This window comes from Cryptotermes secundus, unplaced genomic scaffold (genome assembly GCF_002891405.2).
Source record: "Cryptotermes secundus unplaced genomic scaffold, Csec_1.0 scaffold49, whole genome shotgun sequence".
In the NCBI taxonomy this organism is placed as follows: Eukaryota; Metazoa; Arthropoda; class Insecta; order Blattodea; family Kalotermitidae; genus Cryptotermes; species Cryptotermes secundus.
This window is the reverse complement of record NW_019744106.1, coordinates 1,812,756-1,840,422: the sequence shown is the minus strand read 5'-3', so window position 1 is coordinate 1,840,422 and position 27,667 is coordinate 1,812,756. Positions and strand designations below refer to the sequence as shown.

General features: G+C 40.8%; 1 protein-coding gene across 2 annotated transcripts in view; it reads right to left on the bottom strand.

Moving 5' to 3' along the window:
- Window positions 1-3,129: 3,129 nt before the first annotated feature.
- The window catches only part of LOC111874370 (5-hydroxytryptamine receptor), a 260,670-nt gene continuing 236,132 nt past the window's right edge, over window positions 3,130-27,667 (bottom strand). For both annotated transcript variants that reach the window (XM_023869819.2, XM_023869821.2), the window contains 2 exons: window positions 6,980-7,356; window positions 3,130-4,986 (listed from right to left, as the gene is read on the bottom strand). In XM_023869819.2, coding sequence (XP_023725587.1) covers window positions 4,448-4,986; window positions 6,980-7,356 — 916 coding nt within the window. In that variant the 3' untranslated portion in view covers window positions 3,130-4,447. The remainder of the gene's footprint in view (window positions 4,987-6,979; window positions 7,357-27,667) is intronic.

Sequence of the window (27,667 nt, the reverse complement as noted above, 5' to 3'; positions counted from 1 at the left end):
CCAACCTCCTATCCAATGGGTACGGGGAGAGAGTTCCTCAGGGATAAAGCGACAGAGACGTGAAGCTGACTACTCACCTCCATCTAGTGGCGAGGTCAACAATGGTGAAGCTTTACCTCCACTCTTTCATCGAGGGTTGGAACTTTAATAGTGGCAACTATTTATTTACAACTGATACAAAACAGAAGCATGTTTCGAAGTTTTACTGTCCTTCAATGTAGTCACCAGCATTGTGTACAAGCTGTTGTCAGCGATGTGGAAGTCGTAGGATAGCTTTAGCAGCGCCTCTTGTGTTCATAGTTCGAATGGAGCGGTCTACTGCCTGAAGAATCTTTGGAACAATTCTGAAGCGAATGCCACGAAGTGGTTCCTTCATTTAGGAAACAAGTCGAAGTCACAAGGGCTTAAGTCCGGGGAGTATGGTGGATGGTACAGCACTTCCCAGCCCCATCGATCTAACATATCAGCCACAGCTTGCGCTGCATTCGGCCGAGCATTGTCCTGCAAAATGATGGGTGGGTTCTGCAGAAAGTGTCGCCGCTTTTTCTCAAAGCTGGTCGCAGGTTGTGTTCAAAAAATGAACAGTAATACTGCGCATTGACGGTCTGCTGTCGGGGAACGGTATGCGTTAGGATAACACCATCACAGTCGTAAACAAGAATCACCATAACTTTCACATTGCTGGGGTTCTGACGAACTTTTTTTATTTTTGTGGTGACCCGTAATGACGCCATTCGTTCGATTGGCGTTTCATTCGTGGCTCGTACGATTTGGCCCATATCTCATCCAGCGTAATTATACCGCGGAAGAAAGCCTCTCCTTCGCGCTCATAGCGCTCCAAGTGGTTACGAGCAGCGTCGTATCGTAGCCATTTCTGCATTTCCGTCAAATCATGAGGAATCCCTCGTGATGCAATTTTTCTCATGCCCAGGCGTTCCTTCAGAATGTGAAGCACAGTCGTATGCGCTAATCCTGTCTCTCGGGCCAGCTCACGAATCGTATGGCGTCGATTATTCTNACCCGTAATGACGCCATTCGTTCGATTGGCGTTTCATTTGTGTCGTACGATTTGGCCCATGTCTCATCCAGCGTAATTATACCGCGTAAGAAAGCCTCTCCTTCGCGCTCATAGCGCTCCAAGTGGTTACGAGCAGCGTCGTATCGTAGCCATTTCTGCATTTCCGTCAAATCATGAGGAATCCCTCGTGATGCAATTTTTCTCATGCCCAGGCGTTCCTTCAGAATGTGAAGCACAGTCGTATACGCTAATCCTGTCTCTCGGGCCAGCTCACGAATCGTATGGCGTCGATTATTCTCCAGTAACGCGGACACTGACACTAGGACGACCTGGCCGACGCATGTCTGCCATATTTTGGCGTCCCTCGTTGAAGGTTTCTACCCACCTTGCCATTGTTCTGTAAGGCAATGCAGATTCCCCGCAAGCCTCTTGAAGACCTTGATGACACTGTCGTGCTGTGCGGCCTCTGGCACATTCAATCTTCATCCAACTCCGTTGTTCCTCTTTCGAAAACATCGTGACAACACTACATTAGACCGCCGGCTAACACGAGGCTCTGTTCTTCTCGTCATTGCGCATGCGCGTGATGTGGGAAGGGAGAGTCCATTTGCTCTGAGGTAAGGTAGGTATGTAACTAACGTGTGGCATAAGCGACATTATTTGGTCCCGTTGCATGGCGTCTCTACAGCAGTATTGCCACTATTAAAGTTCCAACCCTCGTAAGTCTTCACGGCACAGTGCTTAATTAATTAAGCACAGGATCAATTTTACCTTTAGCTTGCAAAGCCTCAGAAGTTTGATAATGTAAAGGTGTCTATCGTAAGACACCCTTTACCTTCTCTGTACTATTCCGAGACTACAAGTCAAACCGGACCACAAACGCTTCCTCCCACACCATCTCCACATTATTAATCACTAACTTCCCTGCCATTCTACGTCGAAGAGCGTCGCTAAATAAATCATGAATAATAAATAATATATAGACCATAACAGGCAGTGCTCCTAAGCTGGATATTTCATGATTAAAATCTTCAAACGCCATTGTTACACGACGGAGTCTTCAAGACAGGAGAAGTTCATTACAAAGGTCTCCTCTGTCTACCTGTTTGAAGAAGTTCCGTGAAAGACGACCACAAGCATATGATCAGATGAGCTTAGTTCCGGCTGTTTATTACATCCGGCTGTTCATTATTACCGGATGAATAAATTTTCTGGGTATTCATTTTAGGACAGTGCAGTAGGGCACTGTAATTTTCCGTAGAACTGAGTACATAGCTTGCACGAAATATGGATTTTCTGTTCAATGCGCCACCAACATCCTACACGTGCAGAAGAATCTCTTAGTTTCCTTATGTTTCGTTACGTGCACGGGATATCACAATCACAAACTTTAATGAGAGATACATATATTTTATGTTACGCGGCACAGTTTTGAAAGATAAATTGTTTCTGTTAAGTTATAAATTTAAATTTATATTTCATATAAATTACAGATTGCGGTGAAACTACAGCTTTTGTATCTCCTGTGATGTATTCCCTTGGCCTTATGAGATCTCTACACTCACAGAGTAACATAAAGTAATTGTGGAAAGAATATTCCAGTTTTCAAAAGCGGTCTTTGCAATTTTACCTCATGCCAATTCAAACATTTATCTGTACAATTAAAATCTATCTCCAATTTATATAATTACGTATGTAACCTCACTTATTTAAAGTTAGTTTAGTACAGGCTTATGTTTATAAATGACATTGGTTGGAATATATATATCTTAAACAAATATTTAACATATATTATACTGTGTTACGTGACCGCCTCTGTGGTCTAGTTGTCAGAGTGCCTGGCTACAGATCCAGAGATCTCGGGTTCAATTCCAGGCGCTACCAGATTTTCTGATCAGTAGCGGTCTGGAACGGGGTCCACTCAGCCTCGTGAGGATAATTGTGGAGGTATTTCAAGGAAATAGCGGCTCCGGTCTAGAAAACTGAAATTAACTGCCGTGGGGATTCGTTGCCCTGACCACGCGACACCCTTTATCCGCTAAAGTTGGCACTAACTTCGCCGACAAGCGGCGATCGCTAGGTCGGTACAGTTGGCTTGCAGACTACAGGCCACGGAGTTGATACTGTGTTACATAATTATTATAGCTTTTCAAAATACATGCTGAAAAATATTTAAGTAAATTATTACTTGGATGTGTAACTACGTACTTTGTCCACAACAAAAGTAAAACAAATGGACGTGATTACTGAGCTCAGTCATGTTACAGATAAAAAGGTACTGTCGCAAAGCTAAAGTATTTGTACTTGTTCGATATGAAATATTCAACGTAACTACGAATTTTCCAGTTAAAATTTGTGCGTCTTACTATTTCTATATACACATTTTTCTTATGATGGGCCATTTCTGACAAAACTGATAAAGTACAATTTAGGCTTCTTATGAAAGAAGGTTTATAGCAGACATATAGGAAATAACATAAATGTTGACCGATAAATTCTACCCTAAAAACAAAGGCAGCTGTTTCCTCCGAAACGTTGATATTTACCTACCAAATCATACAACTCAAATCACAGAAGACCGCAATCTTAACACTCACCTCCAAGAAAATTTCAAATCTCAATTTTCATATAAACATCAAAGTCAAATTTAACCAAAATCCATCTAGAATTTTCGGAAATTAAATGTAGGCATACGTAAGAACAGACACAGGTGACCACTTCATCGTGTGTTATTTTAGTAACCTTGTGAAAGGACAGAACGATACAGACAAATATTTTTACCATGAAGAGGATTAGAACATGAAACCAGAAACGAACAGTGCCTTAGACTGTGTGACCATTAGAGTTGATAAAATTTTAAATGGTTTCATCATAATTAATTTATACATGATGATCATGGAGCCTTATTATGATTACTGTTAAGAAAAGAACGTGTGTTGAGAATATAATTAACATTTCTCAGAAATGTTCCAAAACATATTTAATTTCAGATAATTTAAACTATATATTGTTTGTAGTTCTATTTTCATCGGTATAAGACAACACATCCCATGTTACAAATGAGATTTAGCGCTTTGAAATCAATCCTCATTATCAACAACGCATTCGTTAACATTTCATTATGCAACCGCATTATGCCAACTGTTGAAAATTTACGCTAACATTTTGTAACTGAATTTATCTCGAATAGAATTTTTAGGCTAAATGCTTTACTATGAAAAATGTAACTGTAATAAAAGCAAAATGATGTTTCACAAAGAGACATATCGTATACTTCTACAATCTCTTCCATACATACACATAAACACACATTCAGTCTTGACGTCTTCACAAGAATCAGAAAAGCTGTACTATTTGTATTTAGTATTGAGCATAAAAACGGAACATGGAACAACGGTTACTAAATACGTGTATGTTGCAATGTAGTAGCTATTGAAGGTATCTTACTCCGAAGTGCCTGTTTCTTCTCCGCAGGCTACGTTTACCACAGAGAATCCTCTTGAAGGCATGACGAAACTCGGGACTGAATATGGTGTAAATAATAGGATTAAGCGTGGAATTAAAATACCCTAGCCATAGGAAGAACGCAATCATATACTCGTTGAATTCGTAAGCACTGTACGCTGATAAAAGAATTGCCATTATAAAAAATGGTAACCAACATATCACAAAAGCGCCAGTGATAATTGCTAATGTTTTCGCTGCTTTTCGTTCTCTTTTTGAGTCGGCTGAATCTTTTGATTTTCTCTTGGTAGGATAATGATGATGCTGTTGCTGCTGGTAGCTAGGGCTGATATTGCAGTCTGTCACTGTAGGGGCTTCTGGTTCCAGTCCATTGGCGAACGAACCCTTCTCTGGGCTCGTGTTTGTGGAGGACACAGTTGTGAAGGCGGTCGTGGTTTCAGAGATTGTCGGTAGAGGACGTCCAATCACTGTGATCACAGCCGCTGCGATTCCTCCTGTTGTACCTGAAACAAACACCAGTTTATTAAGAAAGCAGTCTTCTGGGATTGGGCACCGTGTATATGTGGTGTTAACACTACATATACACGGCGCCACATCCCAGAAGACTGCTTTCTTCATAGTCACCGCCGTGAATGCCTCAAATCTTACACCAGTTTATTACTTTCCCTACATTACTTTACTTTTCGTCTGTAAAGAATATGTTATTTATTTCCTCCTGGATGTGTTTCTCTCTTCAGTTCGTCATCAAATCACAACGGTCTTCCATAGCCTACAAATCTGACATCTAGCATAATTTAGTAGAATGCTGAAATATGTTTCAGTACCTGTTTTATCGCCTCTCTGAAAATCAATGCAAGACAATAAGACATAGTTGGAAATTAAGAGTTATGTTAAGAGTTCATTGTGGTATTCATGTTAAAAGTTACAGTAAAATGCAACATGCGATTAGTCGAAACAAACTCCCTCCATAATTATTGTTACTAAACTCTGAATGCTTGATTAGTCTGAAGGTTATTAACCACCTTCAAACATTATTTAAAGTATGATTAATTGTGTCATGAACATCCAATAATATAAATTAATTACTATTTAGAACATTGTTAATTATCTTGGTTCGTTACAAACCACATCGTTTCGGAGACTGCCGTATTTCCGTTATCAGATATAAGGGAGCAGCTGCTCCTACTCGAGTCTGGCAAAAGAAGAGAGTCCGACAACTGGATATCGAAAGAAGTTCCAGGAATCTATATTCCAATAATATACGAGTAAGTGTGTTGCCTTTAAAAGATATGTACTCTGCTCAGAAGTCTGCTTCCAGTGACGACAGCAGTTCTGTCTAATGGACTCAACTGAGTCCTTTCCTCTCTTACGCCTGATGCAAAAACAGGTATATGAGGGCTATTCGGAAAGTAACCTCCGCTTGTTATAGGCAACTAACGTAGGAACGCCCGATCACAGTGGCCGCGCGATCTAAGGCATGAAATGTCTTCGCCCGCTCGAACACTGGGATCGTGGGTTTGAATCTCACTCAAGGCATGGATGTCTGTGTTTATTCTGTGTTTGTGTTAGGTAGCGGTCTTGCGAAGGGCTGGTCCCCCGTCGAAACGAACATTCAGAGTGGAGGAAGGGGAGAAAAGAGAAACATTTTCAAAATTTGAAACTTGCAACTTTTTAGACTCTCGCCTTTAAAATATTTTTCAAGATGAAGAAAGTTTAACATGGGGTCACCAGATAAACATCTCTCAACAGCCCATGGCTTCTTCTGAAATTGAATTGGGTCTCCACAATTTGACATAAAATAGTCAAGGGATTTGTACATACAAAATATGAGTAATGCAAGGAGAGAAATTTAAATGTGGGTTTGTAATATAGTTATTTGTCGCGTGACGTACCCAACATGTGACAATATATTTTCTACTAGCTATATTCTGTTTTTAGTTTTTTCTTATTTTGTATTTTAATAAAATATGCGCGATGTTAAATTTTTACGGGCAAGGTTAAGTTTCCTCTCAGAGGGTGAAGGATACATTTACAATTCACAAACTTCCTCCAAATCTGCATAGCAAAGAACATTCCCGTGCTGGTAAGTATAAAGCAGCTTTGTTAGAAATATTCTAATTTTCTTCAGCTATAGCACTTCCGTTTACAGCAAATGAACTGTTTCAAATATTCACACAACTTTCGATGTGGCGTGATGAACCGAAATATAAAGCATTTTCCTTCCTCTTAAAACCGGATATGAGGTAACCATATTACAACGCTCACAGTTGCGTAACTGGTCAAGAATAACTAAGCCTCTTGCTGAAACTGTGAGCTCATTACCGCTGATTTGTAAAATCTTATAGCGTAGTTACTTGAGGCATTATGCTACAAGCCGGAAGGTCTCGGGTTCGAGTCCCGATGAGGTGGTGACTGAAATAAATGATAAACGATCCTCAGTTGCTCATATTACATATACCGGTAAATAACCTTCACAGTTGATATGAACTGCCTTACCCGCTGCACCCGCAATAACTCCCCCGGCGGCAGGATTCCGAACGGCGCCCGCGCCTGCTGCCGAAGATCCTGCCGACGCCGTCACCCGTCTTCTGATCCTCTTCCTGGCCGTCTGGAAGATCCGCCAGTACAAGAACAAGATGACGAGAAGGGGCAGATAGAATGAAGACGCAGTTGCAAAGATCTGGTAGCCCACGTCCTGACTCACGAGGCACTCGCGTTCCTCCGACACCCTTGTCCACCACTCCGGGTCCTTCCACCCCAACAGAGGTGCTATACACACGAGGAATGCAACCGACCACACTACTAGGATCATCAGCCCGATCCGGCGAGCCGTCCTCTGGTGAATATAGTCAATGTTGGTCACGGCCCAATACCTGCAGACAAGATATAAACAGGAAATTAAAATCAAGACTGGAACTTACGGGATGGTTAACTGGAGTATTCCAAGGCATGGAACTTGTGATGTGTACGGGCTGGAAATATGCTAGGCTCTTATTTTCGTTTAAGGCAAGAACGCTATTTACAAATATTCGAAAGGAAAGTTGGGGTAACAGGAACTACTGCCGATCACAGTCGCCGGGCGTTCTAAGGCATGAACTGTCTTCGTCCGCTCGAACGCTGGGATCGTGGGTTCGAATCTCACTCGTGCCATGGATGTCTGTGTGCGTTAATTCCGTGTGTAGGCAGAGGAATTGTGACGCGCTGATCTCTGTTCCAAGGAGACCTACCGACTGCGTTTAGAATTAGGAAACTATAGAAAAAAAATCAGGGACAAACAAAGGGCTGTGGTGTCAATTGGTTACTATATCAATTAATAAGAATTGTCATTTAATAATCACAGAATTCAGTGATAGGTTTCTATGCAATATTTTCCATCAATACAGATTCCTAGCCTAATAAATTCCACCTCTTAATCAATTCTTTTTTCATTTAATCTGTTTCAGTTAAGTTTTATTTATTAATTGCTTGTTATTTAATTAGGTAAGCCACACTCAGACGGTCATAGCAGCCGAGCAGTCTAAGGCATGAACTATCTTGCTCGCTCGGACGCTGGAATCGTCGGTTCGAATCCCACTCAGGTCATGGATGTTTGGTGTGTGTGTGTGTGCTTTTATTCTATTCGTGTTGTCACTCGTTCAAGGAGTTTTGCAGTCTGTGAAAAATGATTATAGAATTGAACAGATGCCTGGGCCTCAATGGGCTAGAAGAACCAGTGAGAACAAAAGCCACACTTAAGCCAGTCCTAGTGGCTCTAAGGTCTAAGGCTTCTATTATCTTCTGCAGCCTGGGCAATGGTAGTATGCAATCAGGGCACGGACGTATCTATGCTCTTATCCTGTGTTCCTATTGATATTCATGCGTAAAAACCTTATGATTTGCCGATCCCCCGTCCAAAGAGTCCTGTCAAATATCTTACGGATCCTGGAAAGCGGGAGGCCTTGGACCGTATTGAACTTTAGTGTCATTCAAAGGAAAAATGTATTTAAGTTCAATCAAATTAAACTAAATTAATAATCTTTATTTAGTTGGCTAGTCTATTTCTTTACCTAATGTTTTTGTTTAGTTGTTAAATTATATATTTAGTTTAGTTACTTGTTTAGCTGCTGACATGGTTCATTTTATTTATTTATTAGCTGGTTCGTTGATGTTAACTGACGCGAACTCTCCGTATTGATAAGTTTAATCGGCAATCAGAAAATTCACTCTTATTGTTGTAATGTATGAGGAGGCGATGTTAATGATATAAATCAATAGATAAAAGTTGTATAAACGGAATATCAGTAGCTTTATGGCAGCTCAAAATCCTGTTTCGTGTGGATATTAATCACTGCCACATCGATACTAAAGTGTATGGGATGGATATAATGCCATGCAATTCCAACACAGAACGTGTGTGTATACTAAGTTTTACGCGACATAACATATGCATTTTCCTCATTTACAGGAACATAATGAATCTTGTATAAGCACTTTGTATGGAGGGAGGGAAGGAGGGAGGGCCTGGAGGGAAAGTGCCAAGCTTTTATCGCTGACGTTTTTATGAAACATTTTCTCGGATTTATGATCGTACGAGAAACACGTAACTAAGTAATTAACTAACTGCACGGTGCAGTTTCCTTCTTGAAAACTTAATGGTCGATCATCCGATGAACTTATTTAATATCTTTCACAGAACCTCTAAGGTTCAATAAAATATTCATAGAAGTGTCTGCTCTTGGATATTTTAACAAGCCATCGGAATTTTTTCCATACTCTAAAAGTAAAAGAATGTAAAGCTATCCCTGTAACAGGCCATGGAGGCCCGTAGGGTTCTGAGACGTCGAGGCTCCCACATTTTCTAGACAATCGGCTAACAGATGGCGATGAGGCTGTCAGTCTTAAGCGCCGGCCGCCCTTTACTCTCCAGGAAGTCTCCTGGTACTCATTTCTGTTAGAATCTCAGTCTACTCCAGGGCCATAGCCCAGCTGGGAGGATTAGGTCAGCTGAAAAATCTAATGACCTCATCAAGAATCCAACCGGCGACCTTCCGGCTTATAGCATAGCCCCTCACCCAACTACGCTGCCGCGTGCCGCATAATCAACAGGCTTAAAATTAATTCCAATATTTTTCTCCCACTGCGCCTGAGTGTTCAAACTTTCATCTTCTAATATTGTCAGAATGGAATTCTGTGTGCATTGCTTATCTCCCTCATAGTGAGTTAAAACTTAAAACATTCAACTCGCAACAGTAAATCTTAATTTTTTTATAATCACGAATTTTACTCTGTAGCATTTCAGCCGTTTAACGCCGCTATTTTAATGCAGAAGTCACAGAATTGATATTGATACAGAAAATTATCAAGAATAAGTCAGAATTTGGAAGGATGTGGTAGCTATTCTGAGATCTGAGCTGGGCACCTGCCCGCCACGCTAGTGGTGCGATTCTTGAGGGTTGGCACCACTTTGCTCGTCTCGGCCCTAAAGCAGAACAAGAGCGAGGAGCAGCAGCTGACCCAGCAATAATGCTGACTTCTATTTGGAAGGTGTTCGGTTCGAATATCGATCTGGACATTGGATGTCCTGACTGACGTTTTACGCTGTTTCCCTCAGTGCCTCCAGGCAAGTTCCTGAAGAGCACCTCAATTAGGCCACAACCGCTCCCCTGAAAACTGTAGCAGTCCAAATTAGGACAATCTTTAATTAACTGGCCCAATTTGGAATTAATTGTTTCCAGCATACAATTAGTTCATTTGTAATAGATCTAGTCAAGTTCCTGGTTTAAGGAGGCGGCTTATAACAAGGCTTGAGTCAGCTGCCAGAAATAAAGTCACCCCGAGTTAAATGAAATACGAAACTAGGGTGAAGCGGCGGCAGCTCTTTCGAAATTCTAAACTCTGACTTCGGCAGAAGTCGTAATTTTTATCAGAGCGTTTTCCGGGCCCACACTATTTCAAAGTTAATTACTCGAAGGGCGGCAGATGGCTTAGTTCCCCTGAGACCATGGCCGCTTGGTTTCTCTCCCAATTTGAGAATGTAGATTTTAGTAACCTTCTAGTCTAGGCCGCGCCATAGCTCAAGCGGTTAGCCGCTGGCTTCCCACCGCGGCGGCCCGGGTTCAATCCCGGGTCTGGTCAAGTGGGATTTGTGGTGGACAAAGTGGCGCTGGGGCAGGTTTTCTCCGAGTACTTCGGTTTCCCCTGCCAATCTTCATTCCACCAATTGCTCCACAATCACCCTCACATATCATCTGGGGCTGGTACAATAGGCCAGAAGTGGCCGCATTATAAAGGACTTAGTTCCACTCCACTAGCAATAAAAAAGCTCCTAGTCTGCTCTAATACGTCCAATCAGAATCTGCAAGGGGATGTCTGTCGCCTAGAAATGTGGAAATCAAGGCAGACGCTTCTTCTCAGGAATTCAGACTGAATTATTCCGTAATATTCACTCGTAGAACCAGATGACCTAGTGACGCTCCAGCTACATTCTGAATTATTGTTTAGGCTATCTTCTTAATTCGCCCTGAATTTAAGTAGCAACAATTAGGGAATGAAGTCAAACAATATATACATACTTACGACGAATTAACAACGAGAGTGTTGCAAGACCCAGAGCCAACAGCGAACTCGTAACAGTGCCTCCAACTGTGATAATAAATCTCCATCTATGTACTTCAACCTGTGTTGCATCGAGCGACTGCTGTTCATCTGAATCACGTCCTGTCATCACGATCCTAGTCCCAGTCTCCCTGAGCTAACCCAATTCGAGCCCCCGACTGTTAATGAGGGCCAATCCCTCGAAATTTGCAGTTTATTTCCGCCCAGGAATAACTGATGGCTCCTGGCATACACCTTGAATTAATTACCGGTCATATCTGCGCAGAAACAATAGAATCACTTCCGAACCCAATTCTATCTACAAACACAACCCGTCATCCAGTCTATCCCAACCTCTGATTACCTCCAATTACAATCTAACCTTACCTACATATACGAAAGGCAATGATTAAAAGACTGTTCCAAATCTTTGTTCATTTAGGCCTGTTATCCCATCTTTCGATACTGCAGAGACTAGCTACTAAAATAATCGCAAAATAACACACAGAAAAGATGAGGAAGAGGAATAGAAGAAGAAAAGGAAGGAGGAAAAGATGATAGGGAAGAAAAATAACAGAAAATGTGATGAAAACTTGAGCTCTTGTCACATCTATTTGTATTATTCAGAAAACCACCATTCCACAGGAAACTAACTCCCTCTTGACTTTCGTCTCAAGGGAGTATCAAAGAACTGTTCAGAAAGAATTGAGGAACCAAGACGAAAGGAAAGTCATATTGAAAATAGCAGATTCCATGTTCTAGGACTTAAAGAAAACTGCGCTGGAATGAGACTTACATCTTCGCCTTTCAGAGTGTGGTTTCATTAGTAAAGTAATGCTCTTTCTGTATGTTTGCTACCCTGGGAAACGTTTCTTTCTTTGAAAGGTTCTGTACACAGCTGTGATCATATCAGGGCAACTTCTTCTTTGTGTGGATTAGAAACCAGAGCGAGGATTGCCAAAACAGGAAACTTATATAAAATTGTAACACGGTCTGTGTAGTTGATATCTCTCTTAATATTGCACAATAAACAGTTCTATGGGACATGACTCATGTAATCCGATTAAAGCCATCCTGGGCTTCGGAGGAACACATCGCCTTCATCTTCAGGGTCGATGAATAATCCAGCCAGGAAACCAAAATAAACCAAGCAGCAGAAGATGAATATCTCAAATATTATTCCAAGTTGATATGTCTTCTATATTAGTATTATTTATGATATGTACTTGAAAATGTATCCATGGGCATGAGCTCCAATATTTTGTATGTCAACATATGTTCTTTCACACTAACTTGCATGGAAGAGGAAGAATTAATGTTCACAAAGGGACTATTATACCCCAAACTGCTTAATATAGGAGATAAATGCTGAAATATACAATGAAGAAAGGAGTGTGAATAAAATGGAAAATGAGATGGACAATATGTCGACTATATAAACACTTCTAACCTGAAATACAAGCGAGTAGGTTAACAATAATGTTAACCATTTAAAATTTTCTTTCAAATTGCAGGGCCAAATTTACGCTAGGATTTGCCGCTAGTAACGCATAATTTATAACGATCAAACCTCCAATAATTACACGTAAAAAAAAAGGTAGGATGCTTTACTTTCGTAGTCTTCTCGAATTTGAAAACCCTCTCTGTAAGAATGACTAGTGTTTTCATGGAGATATATCTGCTATTGGCATCACTACGATGCTGTTGCTTTGACACGAGTTGTTTATTTTTTAAGAGATCTAATTAAACCTGGGAACAAAATAATTCCAAATATCAGTCCCGAAATTATGGTTGTTTTCTTTCCAGTTTCCAAAGACCCATTCCGATGTAGAGTGTATATATATATATGTAAAGTCATTAAGTTCGTGGAATGTGGTTTATCGCATCATATTACAAGGTATTCACATCGAATTGAACCCGGGACCTCTGGGTCTGTAGCCAGGAATTCTGAGCACTAGGCCACAGAGGTGGTACTGAAGGCTGTGGGAACACTTTTCCCCAACTGAAATCTAAAGCATGGAATAAATCCAGAAAAGAAGGCACAGTGCTTCTAGGCGAGATATCCCTTGTGTAGCATGTAGAAGTCAACTATCAACTGTAAGGGTCAGTCAGTACCACGGGGCTGCTCTCTTTATTTGACATTCGTATTACCCCTTTCCTTACGCAGATGTCTCTACAGAATGATTCCACCCGTTCCAACACAGCGGCTGTTTGTGCGCATGCGCCATATGGAATGAGATGGACGAACTGCTACTCATTTAGCACTTAGCATTTAGCCGTTATTGGACTCCGTGTAACATAACTGAACCTTGTAGTAGACCAAAGCCGCCCAATTTAGAACAATGCAAATGTAATATATTAGACGAAAGACTAAGAATGCATGTTGAACTATAAGCAAACAACAGGAAAGCTCAAGTGAGGCAACTAAAATGAGGTTCGTATGGCTCGTTTTATGTTATATATTCTTTTAATCGTAGTATGGTGTGAGACTGGGTCCACTTCGTACGCCTGCAAATACGTGTATATGGCCTACTGTAGGGGCATCAGGAGATGATGATGATGATGATGATGATGATGGCACTGACGTACACAGTCTCAGTATTTGGTGCATATTAGCCAAACAAAGGCACACAGGCAAATTTTGCTCTGCATGGCGCTTAGTCAGCTCACATTTTGAACCTGAAGAGAGAGATTGTAAAGGAAAAGGTAAGGTTGTCCCCCTGCTTAACTAATTAAACACTACGCCATGAAGGCGTATGGAGGAGTGGATGTGTAGATCCACATTTTCTTGAGCTCGGCAGTAGTTGAAGGTGAGTAGTCAGCTTCACGCCCTGACCGTTTTACTCCCGAGGAAAGAGTCCCCTATACCCATTGGATAGGAGGCTGGGTGGACCCCAGAGCCGGTCTGGACGACATGGAGAAGAGAAAATTCTTGATGCCACTCGGACTCGATCCCCGAACCTTCAATCGTCCAGCCCGTAGCCAGTCGCTATACCGACTGCGCCATACCGTAAGTGTACTTTCCTAAAAGTAAAAGCGGGTAATCATCTTTCACATTGCACGGTGACACGTCCCAAAATTTGTAAATCACAGTAGTGCAGTAATTGCTGAAAAAATATAGTCATTGTCCTGAAGCGGTTATTCGTAATAGCGAATAAGAGAAACAGAGAAAGGAAGTGGCAAGATGAAACACAAATCAATGGAAGTAGGAAGACAGCGAAGAAGAGACGGGCTTAATCGTCAGCCGAGCCTAACGCAGTAGACAGTAACGAAACTCATGTCCCCTGCTGTACTTAACATGGTAAAACCTAATACGTGAAGGGCATATAGAGAAAAACGCGAACCAGGATAATTCAGTCGGTATAGCGAAGTTGACTCTCGGGGTTCGATTCCCAGCAGGGATACAAGATTTTTCTCTATTCTATAGCGTCTAGGCGGGCTCTGGACCCCAATCAGCCTCCTAGCCAATGGATACTGGGAGCTCTTTCCCCGGTGGTAACACGGCCGGGGCTTGAAGCTGATCGCTCACTTCCATCTAGTGCCGAGGTCAAGAATAATAGAGTTACACGTCCACCCCTCACATGTCATCATGACGTGGTGCTTACGTAAGCACAGGAAAACTGTACCGTGCAGAAAAAGCAAGCTAGGAAAGAAGGAGCGTGGGGAGGAAGAGAGGCGAAGGGATGGAAAATACAGAAACGAAGAAAGAAAGTTTATTTCTGTAGTGGTAGGAAAGAGTGAATTTAAGCGGAGAGGTAAAGGGTTCAGGCTGTGGCCAGATTAGCGACGATAAATCCCAGACAAAGATTTCGACGACCGAAGAGCATCAGATTGTGGAAAACAAAACAGAATCAAGGTTACAGAGGAATACGACCAAAGGGTAAGATGTCGAGAGAAAAAAAAAAGAGAGAAGGAACCATTCAACTCCGTAAGTTTTCTTGTTCGACAAAGCAAGTTGATACAGAAGTCAGCACTTACTACGATAGAAAGCCTGATATAAAGAAACGTATACTTTTGTTCAGAACCGATGCTAGCGGATGGTACAGACTCGTATACATCTTTGCTTCAGAGATTGTTTCCTCTTGACAAGAAAGTTAGGAGCCAGTCGTGGTTGATATGTACGTCAAAGCTTTGGGTTCTGTAGTTTTCATTTTCCTTACGGATATTAAAAGTAAAGCAACCAGGATGGTTGTGTTGTTACTTGAATAAATGGCATCACTGTAGAGGCGCTTGTTCAATTTAGTAAGGAATCGTTTTTATGTATAGGAATACACTAACTAAAGGAAAGGTTCTTGGATTTCAAGTTCTCATAAAGGCGCGTCCACATTACTCGTGCTCGTGCGTCAGAAGCTCACTGCTCCGGAAAATCAGGATCTGCTGCTGATATCTGTTGTGAAGAAATGCGAAGATTTGCAAACCAGTTTGGGCGTCCACTTCGTCAGCTGCAGATCCTGATTTTCCGGCAGCAGTAAACTTCTGTCGCACGAGCACGAGTAATGTGGACGGGCCTTTACAGTGACTACAGCATGCTGTCTTCTGGAATGTTATGCCGTGCAGTCTGGTATATATTTACCTACGTACACCCGAAAGTGTAATTTTTATTGGACTACACGGCGCCACATCCCAAAATAAATTTTATATAGAATCTGAGGTTCTCATAGCAGTGGTTATGAAGAATTCTGTGTTCTGGGATATATCGCCGTGTGGTCCGTTGCAAATCAACCGACGTTTAGGAGGGACATATCGCTTCCACATTTAGGTCTCTGTCTACTGATTTCTTCACGCTGGTTTCTTGTTTGACTAAATATAGAGGCCACGTGTTCCTCCGAAACTTCAGTTCATTTTCATTGGACTACGTGACGTTATATCCCACGAAACAGAACTCTGCAATAGAACCTTTGTTCGCTCGGACTCTTTTAGTCTATTTCCCTTCCTTTAAAGTAAAAGTATCCCTGTAACAGGCCGTGGAGGCCCATAGGGTTGTGAGATGTTGATGTGCCCACATTTTCTAGACAATCGGCCCACAGATGGCGGTAAGGTTATCAGCCTTATGCGCCGTCCGCCCGTTACCGCCAAGAATATTCCTGGTACTCATTTCTGTTAGAGGCTGAATCGACCACAGGGCAATAGTGCGGCTGGAAGGATTAAGTAAATTGAAAAAATCCACCTCGTAGGGAATTTTCCTTCCTTTAGGAAATAAAATAGGCTTACAACATCGTCATTCTGCGTATTTGTGTCTGCATTAGTCTCTGCGTTCGGTGCCAATGCGTCGATATCCATTTCAATTTCTGAACTAAATGATATATTTTCTAAGCGTATGGTCTGAATACTGTGCCATTAAAGGCCACCAGAAAATCGCACTCTTTAACTTCCTACATATCTTCAGTAACTACATGGCTGACGCCATGGCAAACTTCTGAGGGGGGAGCGGAAGAGAGCGTGGTAACAAATATTCGAAGAACTTCTATTTTGATGGAAGTAATTAATGAAACACTGGCGCTAGGCACGTGTTGCTGGATATGGAAAGAAATCATAAGTGTAGTATATAAAAGCTTGCTTGGATGTCCAGATTATTTCTCGAATACTGAAGTAGCCATTGTTGTTTACAAAAGTTACCGACTGTTGCAGTCAGGCGGCAGTGAGATAGTTTCCTACGCTTTAGTCGGCAATGTAATCTCGAACCATTGTTGATACCTGCATAATGTCAACAGCAGTTCGGCTATTACAATCAGGTGAGAGTGAGATAGGCTCCTGTGCTTCAGTCGGTAATGTAATTTCGATCTTTGCCGAAAAAAAAAGATATCTGTTATCGATAAGGCGCATAATTTTGTTGAAACAATTTCGATTATTACACTCAGCTGGCAGCGGGAGAGGCTCCTATGTTTAGTTGGCATTGCAGAAAAATAATATCCATTGTTAATAAGGAGTATATTCAGAGATATCGAGTTTTTTGTAAGTGTGAGTGATTGGATGGTGTACCTGTGAACTGACCATTTGGTATGGTCCGCCCATTTATTGCATATTCATTCATTCGTAATACTGCGCAGCTGCGAAATAATATAAATAGAGATCGCAAAATGTACATGGTAATCACGCTGAAGTAATAGCTATGAGTGAAATTTACAGACAGCCTGTCAGTATTTATTTTGTACTGTAAACAAAATTACGCCACCGCGGGCTGTTGTAGCCTATACCTGGTCAAGTTGTGACTGAAACAAATGAATCTCTCTTGTTTTGTTGGGAAAGACGGAATGACCGCTATGACGCTCTGTTTTCAGCTGAAGAAAAATATGAAATGCTGAGTACAAGCCATAACTCAGCTGGTATTACGACGGGATGCGGGCTGGACAGGCGGAGTTCAATTTCCGGCAGAGGTAAATTTTTTTCTATTCTCCATAACATCCAGACAGGCTGTGGGGTCCACCCAACTCAGGTGATCTTAACACTGTGGTAGCGGAAAGGTTCAACAGCGTTAATAACATGACATATTTGCTCAAGGTGAGAATTTCAGAGCCACAGTAGCCGGCCGTTGTTAGGCAGCGTCCCGCAAACAACAGAGGAATGGTTATTTTTCTGCGCAGTCCTTGAGGATGGCTGCACAAGCAACAGTGGAATGCGTCACGCCATTACTAAGCAACAACTATACTACAACAGAGGAATGCTGTTTGCTATGCGATCCGTTCCGAGATGTTATAATCAGTACCAGTTAGCTGCTGAAGTGAGTCAGCCGGTCAGTCAGTCAGTCAGTCAGTCAGTCAGTCAGTCAGAGAACTGCTACGGTTCAGTCGTTGTGCGATGTTACTGTTAGAAGCAGGTTACTGAGGCCAGGGACAGTTTGGGAACTCGGAGGAAGGGGAACGTTCTCCGTTGGAAGCCGTTACCAAGCAACGGCTGTGAAGACGTGAGTGTAGACACTAGGTTATAGGTGTAATAGCGCACTTATGAGTGTAGATAAGAGTTGTATCAAAGAGTCCACTAATTCCGGTCATAAATCCAACCCCACCCCCCATAGGCACACTCCGTCACGTTAAAAGTATCGAATACCACACAATCTTCACCTTGTTCCATCTAGTTCTAATTCTCGTAACCTACTTCTTATGATTCAGTTTAATGTTATCCTTCCATCCCCTGTGTCCAAAGTTAACATCTTAGATGACGTTATTTACCAAAATTATGGGTGAAATACTTGTCTCCCTAACAGCAACTACATGCACATCCATCAGTAGTAAAACAAATTGAGAACTTCTTGACTGAAAATTTTCGTGAAAAGACAAACCACTTGATGGCCTTATTCAGAGGTGTGGTAATAGTATTACAATTTGACTTAACAGTCTACGGTAGTGTAAGCTACATTTAACTAGGTCACGGCAGGATCGAATAGCCAGCCCTCGTGATGACGGAGCAGAACTTTCCGGGCTCCTTAACGGCACGGGTTCACTTGATGATTACTCAATGCAGTCTTTGTATGTTGTACTTAGTAGCACAAAGAAAAAAGAACGAATTTACGTGCGTAGACTTCCGATGGAAGGTTCCCAAGAGGAATTATCAATGTCGGCGCCATGGCCACCTACAGAGCGGCGGATAGATCAGTCATGACGGAGAAAGAAGTAGGAAAAAATAATTTCATCTTATGTTACTAGATCGCGAATGGGAAGGAAGAAGCACAGGCCTACTAATACAGTCCTCTGTCTCCTCCGCGGTTCATTTTAAGATGCTTTCAGGATACAGACCAGATAACATCCAATGGCAGAATGATAGATGCATTTTGAATCTGAAAGAATTTGGAAGGGATCGTGACTTAATCGAAGCAAGCTTCCGGAATTTACCTATAGAAACTGAGAAAAAACTGCGATCAGAAGAGGTGTGGGGCCCGGCTTTGCGACGGGCTGATCCCCTGTCCAAGGAGTCCTACCGACTGCGTGTAGGATTAAGAAACCGAAAAAGCAACCAAGGCCTAACAAAAGGACTGTAGAGCCATAGATAGACATAGTTGGATAGATAGACAGAGACAGACAGATAGATAGATTTTTTTAAAATATATAGTTCATTTAACAAAAAGTAGTTAACAATAACTTAGATTTTTACAACACAATATGTAAATGAAAGAAAATAAAATATGTTTAAAATGTATACTGCGTTTTATATGCATTTTGTGTGTACAGCAGTATTTAGATCTGACTCTTGAGTATAATTCGTCCCTTTTGAATTCTTCCTAGTGTGTTTTTGTGTAGCGAGTACCTCTCGAACGTCTCGACGTCGATAGATAAGATAGATAGATAGATAGATAGATAGATAGATAGATAGATAGATAGATAGATAGATAGATAGATAGATAGATAGATAGATAGAGATATTTTCAAGATGAATCATGATCATGTCCTGAAATAGGTCACAACCACTTCACTTACCTCCACAGTCTTCACAGTGCACGAACATTCCTTCAATTCACGATATGCAGACAATCCATTCCACAAAGCTTTGCTAAATAAACAAACAACGTTGAAATCCTCCTAACGATCCAGCCAACAAATCCAAATGGCGCAGTTTTAAAGTGGATAGACCATACGTTTAATATGTAAGTGGAAGCAAACGATAAAACGGTGACGGGTAACCTCTAAGCGGCAGGAGTCTACTAATTCAACATTTTAAATTGTAAAATATTCCGTCTGCAAAGCAACAAAGTTAATACTTTCTTAAAAGACATTAAAATATATTTAATTCACTAAAAATGTTCGTTAGATATTTTAAAATGTCATTAAATATATAAAATCGTTGTTCTGGCTACATGTTTCGGCCACACATGGACCATCATCAGGCAACAATTGTTACTGGGCAGACCACTGCACCGTACACTTTGTCCTCTGTGCCCTTGGGCACACCGTTGTTGTTGTTGTTGTTGTTGTTGTTAATTTGCTTCGTTGGATATTTTCATCCTATCTTTTTCAGCGGCCGTTTCAGTGTTCATTTTTTGTGTGACCTTCAAGTTAGTTGTGTGTGTTTTAGTGCTGTTTGTTCCTTTTACTGATCATAGCCCATGTGCGGCCGAAACATGTAGCAAGAACAACGAATGCACATATTTAATGACATTTTAATATTTTTATAAATACTTTTAAGTTAATTAAACAAGTGTATTTTAAGAAAGGATTGACTCTGTTGCATTACAAGCGAAATACTTTACAATTTAAAATGGTGCCCCAATGCAACAGAACGCTAAAATGTAATAATACTAATTTAAGTTATTTAAGTGTGACGAATGACTAGTTGCCAATTTTAATTTCCTCTTACATCTCACGTCTTATGTCTTGTCCTATTAACGCGTTTCCTGCAATCTCAACCTGGTCATTAGCTCTACTTTGGAGCAAGTAAACATTAAACTCATCTGCATATTCAATTTAATTAGAAGAGAAATTGCTATTTTCTTCCTGAAGTACTCTTGGAGTAAATATATACAATGTGTCACATTGCGTTCATGAATAAGGGCTACTGCTATAATGTCTGGATGTGAGTGCGGAAAATTAACTCGGACCTAGAGAACACTTTAAACTGAATGCAAGTGCTTCGCACGCCCCGTCGTAGTGTGGAAATGAATGCCTGCGAAACAGAGGCACGATACTCTTCGTGAATTATTTTACAGCGTCAACAGAAGCTAGAATATAGTCTCGACTGCTAGGACTATTTTTTTCTCTATTCCTGTATGGACCTTGGCCGATTTTTCAGTTGCATAATCCTATACATAGTCGGTAGGACTCCTTGGACGGGGCATCAGCTCATCTCAAGGCCACTACATACACGCAGAACAACACAAACATAGAATAAAATCAGGCAGAAATTCATACCTCGAGTGGGGTTAGAACCCATGATCCCAGTGTTTGAGCGGGCGAAGAGTGTTCATGCCTTAGACTGTGATTGGCCGACTCGTAGAATGACTGGCGAAAAATAAATTAAACAGGTTTGGAAGGAAGCTATAGTGGACTAATCTAGGCATTATCCAGGAATTTACCTGGAAGGGCTGAATAAAACCACGGAAAGCCTAAGTCGGGACAGCCGGTAATCCGGATGAGGTTCGAACCAAACATCTCCTAAAGAGAAGTCTATGGTGTTACAGCTAGACCTACCTCCTGGGTCCGTTGATGATATAATAATAATAATAATAATAATAATAATAATAATAATAATAATAACAACAACAGCAACCATTAATGAATGATCCAGTAGCCACATTCAAGAAGTTTGAATTCCTCAGTAATGTATTTCTTTATAAAAATAATGAATTCATATTACTTGTTCATCAGTGGAAAAATTGGTCAAATGCGATAATGGTCATGTAAAGATACTGTGCAAGGATGGAAGGAAAGTGGAAACTGGGAGAAAATAATCACGCCTCCCCCCGTAACTGGTTATTTGTTAATTTCAAATTGAATCTTACAACTTTCCATGCAATACTTAGCACATCTATTCCCTTCTTCATTGGGCACGTGATAGAGTAGTTGGTTGAGGCAGTATGCTAAAAGCCGGAAGGTCGCGGGTTCGATTCCCGATAAGGTCATTAGATTTTTCAAGTAAACCTAATCCTTCCAGATGCATTACAGTCACGGAGTCGACTCAGCCTCTAACAGAAATGAGTACCAGGAATCTTCATGGGGGTAAAGGACGGCCGGTGCATAAGGCTGACAACCTCACGGCCATCTGTGAGCCGACTGCCTAAAAAAATGTGGAAGCCTCGACGTCTCTCAACCCTATGGGCCTCCACGGCCTGTTACATGGGTAGCTTTACCTTTACCTTCATTCCCTTCTTTATAATTCTTCAGCTCAGAAAGAATTTGGAGCCTGCTACATGCACGTCGGTTCACTTTACTCCCCTGGGAGGAGAGCCAGCTCAGAATTTTGCAGAGCGCAAGGAAAGTAGCTAATAATGGAATGGCACAGTTTATTCTGTAAATCTGGAACCACATAGGACGTGTTTCAACAGCTGCATTTTAATTTTACTTCTTATTCAATGATTTAATATTCTGTAGAACCGCACCATGTAATACAATACGGCACATCATAAAGTCCACAGAAATATAAGAGCAAATCAGTGAGTACACAGGCACAAAATATTTTGCTACGTGTCAGAAAGACTTCATACTTTTTCTTCCCCTTGTTGAGTTAAATATTCGCAAAAATAAAATAAATTATTATAAAAAGTATCTTTATCATGAAAAAATGTTTCCATTCGGAAAGGCTGTGACAGGGCATCTATATTTAAGTGGACACAGAAACATAACGGCAAGGGTTTGGAAACAGCTACCACTTAAGTAACTTCGGTGAGGAAGGCCCAAAGAAGTAGACGCGTGGATGCAAGTCATGGTCGACATGGAAGAGTCCATTTCCCAAAGTTTCAATGGAAACGATATTCACAAGAACGCCGGACTCTTCGCCAAAAACATCAGTTCTGAATGTCATGGAAATCTGGAGTGAAAAAGACGCCGCTTTATAGAGAACTGCGCACGTGATAGTTGCATCGTCTCGATGTATTGAAGTGTGGAACATGTGAATACGTGACAAGCTGCATAAGGTAGAGTATTAAACACAAAGCGCAGAAATGCAGTGCTAAAGCGAGACTCTTTTAGAGAGCATATCTTTCCAAGAGGAAAAATATTAGCGTCTGTCGCAGCAAATTACACAGCTGAATCAACACATATCTCTCACCAGAATGCCGGACCAGACCATAACATAAAGACAGCTAGCAGATCCCTTGAAAATAGGACAAAGTTAAAATATTTTGGAACAACAAGAGTAAGACAATAAAACTGCATTCATGAGAAAATTTGGAGTATTTTTTTTAAATTCGCATTGTGGGGGGTGGAGTCCAGCTGGGTCCACTTGGCACGTCGGCAACTAATTGGCCTACTGTACCTGCCCCGGGTAATTATGATGATGAAGAATTTGGTAGAACTAAGATTGGCAGAGGAAACAGGCTCCAGCGCCACTTTGTCCACCATAAATCCCATTTGACCAGACCTGGGCTCGAACCCGGGCCGCCGCTATGGGAATCCAGCAACTAACCGCTTGAGCTATTTCTTTTTATTGCTAGTGGGGTGGGACTAAGTCCCTTGTACTGCAGCCACTTCTTGGTCTATTGTACCAGCCCCAGATAACAGGTGAGGGTGATTGTGGAGCAATTGGTGGAATGAAGATTGGCAGGGGAAACCGAAGTACTCGGAGAAAATCTGCCCCAGCGCCACTTAGTCCACCACAAATCCTACTTGACCAGACCCCAGGATCGAACCCGGGCCGCCGCAAGGGGAAGCTAGCGGCTAACCGCTTGAGCTATGGCGCGGCCTTGGAGTAGGTTAGATTCGGGGAATGGTTCCTGCTACTCAGTTCGGAATCTCCTACCTTTCAGTTTGCTATTAAAATCGTAAATATATAAATGTTAATTTTGCTGTAGTTTCGAATAGATATGAGGCTTGGGATTTGCTATTGTGGGAAAACAGAGATGGGTGTGCTTGAGAACAGGGTGCTGGAACCGCGCGGGAAAAGTAAGAGGAACCTGGAAAATGTTGCAAAATGAGGAGCGTCATAATTTGTACATTATTGAGAAAATTAGGTCAAGGAGGATGTGATTAGCGGTGAACATTGCACGCGTCGGAGAAAAGAATAATGTACACAGATTTTGGTAAGGAAATGCGAAGGGAAGATGCCACTTGGATGCTTAAATGGCAGCAAAATATTAGAACGGACCCGGGGCATTCTGCAAGCGCGGAATAGAAATGTATACAAAATTTGGAAGAAAAACTTGAAGTGAAGAGACAACTTGGGTCATCTTGGCGTAGATGGAAGGATAATATTAAAATGGATCTTAAAGGAATATGAAGGTGGACTGGTCTTACCTGACTCAGAACAGGAACCTCTTGTGATTACGATAAAGATCATTAAATTTCCATAAAATGCTTGAAATATCAGGACTAGCAGATCAACATTACAGTTATCAAGGGCTCTGCAGTTTCCTGCGTTTCCGAAGAGGAAAGAAATTCAGTTAAGCTACTTTTGCGCTGAGAAATTGGCAATACGGTGCTTCATCTCGGGGCATGAAAACATCGGCCCTTACTCTGCTCGGGTAATGCTCCGGCACTATAAGACAATCGCTGTGACACACATTCTTACAGACATTAGGCAACTGTGTCGTGCCAGAAAAGCAATGGCTTCAGTCAGTGGGTTTATGGGCCATACAGTCAGTTGCAACAGACTTCCCCAGGACGAGGCGTACAGAAAGAACTCTTTTTATCTGTTCTTGTTCTTTTCAGATCTCCTGTTTATGTCATCTCGCGCTGTAGGAGTGGTTTATTAATTACTCAGATGTATTTCATATTTGGGGTAAAGTTTCATTGGCCCATCTGCATTTTTTTACATCAGAGAGGTGAAATTTATTTACATTGGTGTGCAATATCCATAGAGAATACACAGAAACAGATAAATCGGATTAGGATTTGATTGTTTTATGAAAATGTAACATAAGTTCAACAGTATTTTTATAGGCTTGGTATTAATTGAGTTAAACTTTTGACAGGGCATAAAAGTGGGGAAATATATAAATGGTTTAAGCAGAAAAATGAAGAGGAGGTATAGCAGCAACTCAAAAGAAAACGATAAAACGTCGTTACGCGAAATGAAGAGTGGAAATATATAAATTATACGCAGAAAAAGTTTCGTAAATAATTACTGCAACATGAATGTTGTTACAATTACGGCTATGTTGAGTGACGTCCATTGTATAAGCATGCACATGAGCGTCACAAGCAAGTCTGAAACCCGAAATGTAGAATAAGAAACTAGAACTGGAATAAATATAAATTAAAACAATATATTAAATTATGTAAAGTTTTCATGGCCATGAATTTGCCGAAATCTTCTCAGCCTACTAATTCTGTCAATATGAAATTAGTTGCGAATGTTATGGAGACTAGCATTCTGTCTCCGTCGTCATAGAAACCCCTTGATGATGCCGATAAAAACGTTCTCCGAAATATTCGACACTAAATGCATTGTATATTAATACTTAATTTAATGTACGCAGTATGTAACCTGCACCTTCATTAGCATTGTAATACAAAAGTAATCCCACACTGAACTGGTATGTGTTTTAATTTGAGACACCGAACATTACAGGCCGAAGTGTGCCTCGAAAAGAACATAAAACGAAATACGAAGTCACAAATTAAATATTATCATTCGACAGTGCACAGTGATGACAACAACACACAAGTAATAAATAAAAGTGGGCAGAATATTTACAATTAGCTTCAGAAACCCGATTATAGAAATTATCCGTTACGCGCATGAGAATTGAGACTGTGAATAAACAGATGACGTGAAAATGACGATTTCAATTTACTTACGAAGTAAATATACCAAGGAAAACAAATTATTTTGAAATATAAGCGCTTTGGAACAAACACAGAATACAATTATTCAACACTGTTTCGCTTTCAGAGTTTAATATGAAAATACCCGCGTAATAACAGATGTAAAATATTTGAAAGAGAAAAGCATATTATTTCCTGCCATAGTGGACGAATCGTGTTACAAAAATAAGTAAAAATAAGTTATATTCACAAAGATGTCCCGTCTAGAAAACTGAGATTAACGGCAGTGGGAATTCGTTGCGTTGACCACGCGACACCCTCTATCCACTAAAGATGACACTAACTTCGCCGACAAGCTGCGGTCACTCGGTCGGTATAGTTCACTTGCGGACTACAGACCACGGAGTTTGCTTTTTGTTTGTTTTCATAAAGATATCCATCATAGAACATTACTTACGGGTTCTTGAAATAAAATGAATTTTAATGGCTATATCGAAAATTGAAGATACATACAATTATTTAAAAGGCAAGTACACTTCACAATCTACCATACCAGAATCGGTAAACTTTTATTTCAAGTTGTCACCAACCAGATCGGCTAAAAATATCTAAATATAACTTACAATCAGTTTCAATAATCGGGTATCTTTATTTCTGTTTTACTTTTAGAGTGACTCTTATATCGTCTCTATGATGACCACGCAAGTACGTATATGAATGTGTGCATGAAGGAAGGACAAACAGGAAATTATAATACACTTTTCATACAGAGAAGCAGAGGGTTATACAATTCCATGTGCAAATATTCTGACGTACCGCCGTCTGTTGTAAAAATCTAACTCCGCAGGACTCTTGATTGACAAATTAAGGACAGAAAAAGAACTTTCCTGTCACATGTACAAAATGAGTGGCCTGATATGTATTCTCGATCCAAATTCGAAAATTAGTTATAAATCTGTTCATTGGCCATCAATTTTGAGTGAACCGAAAGCATGCCAGTTGAAATACGTAATAAAAATATCAGAATACAAAGTACATATTTAACTTACGACTGTATTTCACACAGCTGATATCATTTACCGAAGTCCGGCAGAAGTCATTCAAAATCCGCGGGCTCCACTGGCCCTGAATTTTGTTTCTACTGGGTTCATAGAGATGAATGCGTTTCTCGTGCACATTGCCAAGAATACCAAATTGTTGGAGTACATTCGAGATGTGAATTCATTAAATAAATTTATAATGGAATTCTGCGCCTTATTACTTTGTAAGCATTCGGGGTTTTTTTTTTTGGCCGACGGGCGTGTAAGTTTCGGTGGAAATTTTGGTCATTGCGTTTGACACTCTCCGAACCCAACTTTCAACATCACTTACAATTTCATCACATTCGCTTTAAACCATAAGTTCCTTGATTTATATACCTGTAATTGTAAGTGTATTTGTTGTAGTCTTAAGCGTATTTTAATCGTATTCATTGTGTGTGGTGTGTCCTTTGTTATTTTGTGTAGTTTTGTGTGACGTGTTATTCATGCGTTGTGTCTAATTGTCGTACCACTGTCACCGTGTAAAAAGCCATTTTCAGTTAAAATAAATAATAAGAATAACAAATGTCCATTCTATGCTTTTGGCCTCACCGATCCTTGTAATTTTCTGTTTCAAGTTCCGGAATCCACTGTCATTTTGATCCCTAGTCTTAAAAGAATTTTCATTAAACCAAATTTAATATATGGTGGCAAGAAAGAAAGTTTTCTGGTTTAATTAGAGACGAACTGGTGACACTTCTTTCAACTCTAACCACTGCTTGTAGAAGTAGCAACTGTTTCTTTGATTAATAATTTTCCCGTGCACGGCTTCGTCATTCACAGATATAAAACAGAATTTTATATCTCCCACTTATAAACGAACGGGAAATGTTGCCACTTTCATGACTCTACATAAAAAACAAGAATATTTATCATAGCGCTTATGTTGCACAGGAAGATGCATATTCTCATATAATTCCTTCATATGAATGGCACATAATATTGAGGCTGCAGGGTATGCATTCCTATTATGGACCATCACAGCTTCAAAACCCATCTTCGAGGAATCAATAAAAAGCTGCCAATCGTTTGGATCATATTGTTGGATAAAGGCTTCCATGCGTGAGTCCACATTATTACAGTATACCAAAAACTGCCTTCCTGAGGGGGAAAAATCATAAGAACGTCTTATCGATCCTTGCAGACGTCTCAGTGCCTCGTTCTAGAAGATTATATATTTCGCT